The sequence below is a fragment of the Emydura macquarii genome, unplaced genomic scaffold (genome assembly GCF_026122565.2).
Source record: "Emydura macquarii macquarii isolate MOO-44397 ecotype Brisbane River unplaced genomic scaffold, CSIRO-AGI_Emac_v2 contig_1229, whole genome shotgun sequence".
In the NCBI taxonomy this organism is placed as follows: Eukaryota; Metazoa; Chordata; order Testudines; family Chelidae; genus Emydura; species Emydura macquarii.
The window spans coordinates 903,430-909,855 of NW_027131366.1; the positions used below are offsets into that span (position 1 = coordinate 903,430).

At 41.9% G+C, this 6,426-nt stretch overlaps 1 protein-coding gene across 1 annotated transcript; it reads right to left on the bottom strand.

Annotated features, from left to right (window-relative positions):
- Positions 1 to 1,785: 1,785 nt before the first annotated feature.
- Positions 1,786 to 6,090, bottom strand: LYSET (lysosomal enzyme trafficking factor). The gene is made up of 2 exons (XM_067547050.1): positions 5,881 to 6,090; positions 1,786 to 2,612 (listed from the first exon to the last, which is right to left on the bottom strand). The coding sequence occupies exon 2, from the start codon at positions 2,594 to 2,596 to the stop codon at positions 2,201 to 2,203; it is 396 nt and encodes a 131-aa protein (XP_067403151.1). The 5' UTR covers positions 2,597 to 2,612; positions 5,881 to 6,090; the 3' UTR covers positions 1,786 to 2,200.
- Between the last annotated feature and the right edge of the window lie 336 nt (positions 6,091 to 6,426).

Here is a 6,426-nt window from a genome sequence, read left to right on the forward strand (position 1 = left end):
TTCTCAGCACCATTGCATTTAAAACCACAGATAGAATTTCTTCAAATGCAAAAGAAAGATTAAGAATGTTTTAGCTGCTGTGTTTAAACATAGTAACATTGAAAGCAGACGTAGAGGGAGAAGTGGTTGTAATCTCCCCAGTATCCATGCAGTCCCAAAACATGTGGATGTTTCTGCTACAGCAGAATATTAACAGTTATAGTGAAGTTCACATATAACTGACATAAGGGGTATAAACTATCTGTTTTGGGCCTACTGCTTCTGCCTTTCAGAAGACAGCCCTGTGCTGGTTTCATATTCCAGGTTATCTCCACAAGGGCTAGAAACTTAACGAGTTCCACTAAAACCAAAAGGACCACAAAATAAGCACCAATATGGCATACTGAAACAGGATGGTTCAGTTTGATGGAGAATCATCAAGCAGCTATGTTTCCAGTGGGGTCCTGCAGGAATCAGTTCTTGGTCCTACACTATTTAACATTTTTATCACTGACCTGGAAGAAAACAAAATCATCACTGATAAAGTTTGCAGATGACACAAAAATTGGAGTGGTAAATAATTAAGACGACAGGTAATTGATTCAGAACTATGATGATTGCTTGGCAAACTGGGCACAAGCAAAGAATAGTTGTTTTAATATGGCTATATATATATATATATATATATATATATATATATAAACAAAGAACGTAGGCCATTTTTAGACGACAGGGGACTCTATCCTAGGAAGCAAAGACAAGCTCAATTGATTTAGCTTAAAGAGAAGTGACTTCACTGCAGTCTGTAAAGTACCTGTATGGGGAACAAATATTTAATAATGGGCTCTTCCATCTAACATATTATGGTATAACATGATCCAATGGCTTGAAGCTGAAGCTAGACAAATTCAAAGTGGAAATTAGGTCATTTTTAACAGTAATTAACCATTAGTACAATTTATCAGGGGTCATGGTGGATTCTTCTGACTATTTTTAAACCAAGACTGGATGTTTTTCTAAAAGATATATTTAAGAATTATTTTTGGGAAGTTGTGTCCTGTTATATAGGAGATCAGACTAGATGGTCACAATAGTCTCCTCTGGCCTTAGAATCTGCTTTTAAATTAATGGCAGTAGCAATAGTCAGAATTAGGTACTATGCCAAAAAGGACACTGAAAATGGAGAGTGAAACTAATATAGGACCACCACCAGTAACACTTCTACATGTTTTTGGAAAATAAGAAATCTGGTACTCATTGTAGGAATGGGATTATTTAGCTCAGTTGTTTAGTATTTGGGTAAAAGATTGGATATTCCTGTAACCTTTTGTTTGTTTGCATCTCACTGGTTTTCCAGCAATAGTTGATGTTGAACATCTCATTCTCCCATTTTCATAGTACTTCCCCAATACAGTTGATCCACCAAAAGTGGTTCTAGTTCCTCTTGAGTAATGATGCACAATAGCAGTGAACTCAGTTACCACAGAGAAAAGTAGGAAGAAAATAATTAAAGAAAAATGAGTTTTGTAGAACCTCTAGTCCACAACTAGTGACCAGCCTTTCTTTGGCATCAGCGAAAAGATGTTAAAGACATCTCACCTCTCGGCCTAGGCCACTCCCCAAATTCTGCCTATTAAAATATGTTGTCTGCTCTCTAACTCAGTGACTTTGACCAAGAAAAGGACTATCCTCACTAAAAAGCTGTTGAGCTATACTTCATTCTCATCTCTTTTTAAAAAGGATAGTTAAGAAACAAGCCCTATTGTAAGTGTGCAATATTATTAAAAAAAGGAGAGAGCAAGGTAATGTGTTAAATGCAGCTTTTATCATGTTCTAATCTTTTTACATGTACCACAAAAGTGTCCATTTTCACTGATTCTCTCAAAAGGAAAGCTTGCACGTCGTCATTTTTTTGCACAGTGGAGTATGGTTGCAGAAGTATACTTCTCCACAGGATACTTCAGAAGGAGGGTGGCAATTTTGCATTATAAGGCAGAATGAGGATTGCTCCCATCAAGTCTCTCACAGGGTCCTGTTATTCTGGTTGGTATGATAAGTCCATACTTTAAAAATAATTTTTTTAAATAGAAAGCAGCTACTGTTCAATATCTAGCAATACGAAAGGAAAGGCTCTTTCCAGCCTCCTTTCAGAACTTCAATCTTGTAATTAGGTCAGACATACAGGTTGTTCCTGAAGCAGCTATTGAAACTGGAGATTGAATTAAGTGTCAATCAACTGTAATCTACTGATCTGATTAGAGGCCTTCACAAATGTTTGGTGACGATTGCAAACAACAGCCAAGCAGATTGGAATGATGCAATAGCCCACAGTTTTGGGGTCAGCTCTTGTACAGGAATAAAGGAACAAAAACATCTGTAAATATGGTATTAAAAATATAATAGTCCAGAGCCAAAAAGGTAGTGACAGCAGTCGTGCTTTTAAGGAGTGTGTCCATGTGGTTCCTTCTCGTGGCTCCTCAGGGTGTTGTTGAATGTGCTCCAGTGCTAGTTTGTTGTAAGTCTCATTGATTTCAAAGACATAGTAAAAAGCTGCAGCACTTGCTAAGAGATACAACCCCACACCAATCCATCCCATCCTCTGGCGGAAGTTCATCATTCTCCATGCTCTGCACCTTTAACAAAAACAAAACATGCATTAAGTACAGATATAATCCAGTCTCTAGTTCGTGGATTACTTGATAAAACAGTATAACTACTAGATACTATTGAACAAGTACATCCCATTTGGGGCTTTGGATTTTTTCCTTCTTTACATAGACTAGTAAGGTGTCATGCATTACCACAACAGCTTCCTAATGATACTCAGTTACATAACATCTTTATGGTGATTCTTCTGGAAAAGTTAAATGGATGACCCAGTGTCTACTGAAGACTGAGGCTTGGACAAAGGGCTAATTGACTAAGGTTCAATCTCAACAAGACAGAAATAGCATTAATTGACTAGGCTAAGAAAACTGACTGATTGGCTAGACTTGTACCAGCACCATTAACTGAATGGCCATTATTTGAAAGTTAGTTTTGCAATTTACTAGACTTTGGAGTTATCCTGAATGTCCAAGTAGCAGCCATTTCAGAGCACGTTTTTTCATCTGCACTTGATAAACAAAGTGCAATCTCATTTTGGATGTGGACCCAACTATACTTATGTATTTATTGCTTCAACATTAGATTAATGTAGCATGTCCTACTTGGGCTACACCTCAGGGCTAGTAGTGGAAGCTAGTCCAGAATACATCAACCATCTCTTAACTGGCGTTTTTCATAGGTAGCACATATGCCTGGTTCGCCACACTGTACTAATTCCCTTTGAGCTTTTTAAGCACCGGCCTTGATTTTCACAGTTCTAAATAGTTGAAGACACTCCCTATGTCCTCAAACCATATTACTGCAGTCATGGCCATCTGAGATGATTACATTGAGGGCATTCCAGATCAAAGGAGTTGGAACTGTTTGTAAGAGGTCCTCTACTTTGGAACATACTCTCTTCTGCTCCTAGGTCTACTAGGACCTGGATTTGTTAACTCTTTCAAACTTGCTGGTTTTCTCTTTTTCCGTGACATTTGAAGAGGGGATAGAAAGAGGTTACATAATAGCACAGTAAACGGAGATGTGAAGTGAGTTTGAATGAGTAATTGGTAATGGTTTTTAGGTGTTTAATATAATTGATTCTTAATATTGAGAGTTAGAAACACTGCAGAGGCTCAGTGCCTAGTAGGAGCACTTCTACTATGTGTATTTTCAGACTAGAAATAAACTGTCTATAATACATATAAGATAATGAAAACAGATTTTAACATTAATAGCTAACAAAGTTATAACAGCTCCCAGTGTCCATGTCCAAGTGGCTGTTTTGGTGACAGATCTACAAGTTGTACTTCTACCTTGAACTAGAGGAACACTGGCAAGGCAAAAGTGGGGGAAAGTTGGCCATGTTGTACTTATCGTGGCTAGAAGATTTATATACCCAAACAAAACCAACAGTTTTTTCAGCTATTCCTATCAAGTTGGTAACATGTATTTACATTATTTAAAAGTACAAGTTAAACAACTGAGCAGGATGCCTCAGTCTAATATACTAGATGGGTCTGTCAGATACTCCTAAATCACCACATAATCCAGAACAGTTTAAAATAAGATGTTGTACTATTGGGTAAGCACTGCATTAAAAATGATACAGTACATGTGGCAGTCTAGTTTTTCTAGTAATTAGACATTTTATAGTTGGCTATTAGTAATCTTCTTTTAAAAACAAGCAAATGAACTTGAATAAATAAATGCACAAGTATAATTAAAACTGCAACACAATCTAAGAAATTCAGAGGTCATTTTGTAAACTCATATTTTACTTTCTTCCCTCTTTCTTCACACGACATGAATTACAGACAGAATATCAGCCTTAGCTCTGAATTAGTTTAGAAAAGTCAACCCTAAACAATGATTTCTTGGTTTACCTACTTGGAATTGCCTGATTCTCTCTTAACTTACAGCTATTACAGGTTTCCATAACTGGTATTATTAAAAAACCCACACATTTATTCCAGTTCCTCCACCCCTACCCCGAATAAGACTCAGTCAGACAGCACAAGTTACTGCTGACTAAAATACATGTGCTCTTAAACACAAGTCACTTCTGAATGACTAAGAGACTTAAAACCACACTTTGATCGAAAAGTCCTCCATAGAGCTAAAATCTGGTACCCTCCCACAGAGATCAAGCAGCTGGAGATGGTCACCTGCAACTTGAATTATGCCATCCTGGGCACACAATTTCCCCAGTAATTAAGCCATTCTTTCCCATTTTACTATGTTTATGTAACTGTAAGGGAAGTTTACATTTGTGATTACTTTCAGTATGTTGTTACAAGGAACAAGCCACGGCTTATAGACTTATAAAGTATTAAATTAACACATTTCAGATGAAATCTAGATATAAGTGACATTTGTGATTTATTTTCATTTTGTTGCAAATCCCTCAGTGTGGAAGTTCTACACCTATGGCACCGGTTGCCATCTTTAGAAAAGTTTATCGATGTATAGTTTTACGTTGAAGAACTAGTTCTAGATGCTGCTCATGTTTGTGTTTTTGGAAGATGCTCTGGGATTTTCTGTGAAAGATGCCCAAAAAATTGTAGTATTTCCATTATATAAGTCTCCAGAAAACTTAGCAAATGAAGACTTATCACCACACTGTCTTGCTGGGGCAGTGAGTGATGAAGTGGCTTACCAAGGTCACACAACAGGCACGTGGCAGAGCTGGGCTTTCCGGGCTTCCTGACTCAGACCACTAAATCATGCTGCCTCCGAAAGCTGAGTCAGGAAAAAGTTTTACTAAACTGCACGTATTATAATAGCCAAAATCGATGCTTTTCAAAGCTCGATTACAAGCAGCTCAATTACAAGGGACCAATTCACCCTGCAGGCTGCTCAGGACGAGGATCTGCCAGCTAGACATTTGTGAGTGGCACGGCCCTTGACAGCACGACTGAAATAACGATGGATGGATGAAGAAAAGAAAAACCAACTATCCTTTTCTCCCCACACCGACACCCCTAAAACAGAGGCCAGGCCCAGGGCACCTCCCCTCCCTGGGCTACTGCCCTCCCGACCCACCCGTTGACAGGCCCAGTCCCAGGACCCCGCACGAAACTGGTTCCCCTTGGACCTGGGTCTTCGCCTCCCCACTACCCAAGTACCTCCCCGCTATGCACCCGCCTCACTCCCCGCGAGCCCCCTCCCCGCGAGCCCGCCTGGGCCGGCCAGTCCCGTGTCTTCCTCCCCAGCGCCTGCCTGCCTCGGCCACTCGAGCCGCCTCCCGCCCGCCCGGCCGCGCTGCTCCCCCTGATCCTCTTCCCCGCGCCGGCGAAAAGCGGTTGCTCCTACCTCCCTCAACCGGAAAGGCGGCGGGCGGGCGGGCGGCCCGCTCCCATCACCCCGCTCCCCCGCGCCGGGAGAGCGCCGGAGCCGCCGCCCAGCTGGATCGCTGCCTCCTGCGCCGGGCAGCAGCCATCTCTGGGTGGCCACAGGCCGCCCACCCCGGAACCCCAGCGCTTCCGGAATTGAGGCTATCCACGTCCTGTAAGCTCTGCTCTACTTCCGGGGCACAGGCGGCGCTGACGCAGCCTTGCCCCAGACAACTGAGCACGTGACTGGAGGGGGTGGGGTGGGGAGGGGCGGTAGAGGGAAGAAGTAAAGAACTCTCCTCGACCGCCATCTTGTAGTGGGCCTGTCCTGGAGGCCACGCCCAAGATGGTTGCAGACGAGGCCTGGTCTTTGTGGCTCCACTGGGCTCTCTGTAGATCCTGGGCTGCAGCCTACCCTGGGATTGTTAGCCCCTCATTCTCAGTGGGGCTGCCAGTGGCCCCCCCCAAGATCACTCCCTGTAATCACAATGACGTACAGTTGGTGCCTGTGCAGGTTTTCCCAGGG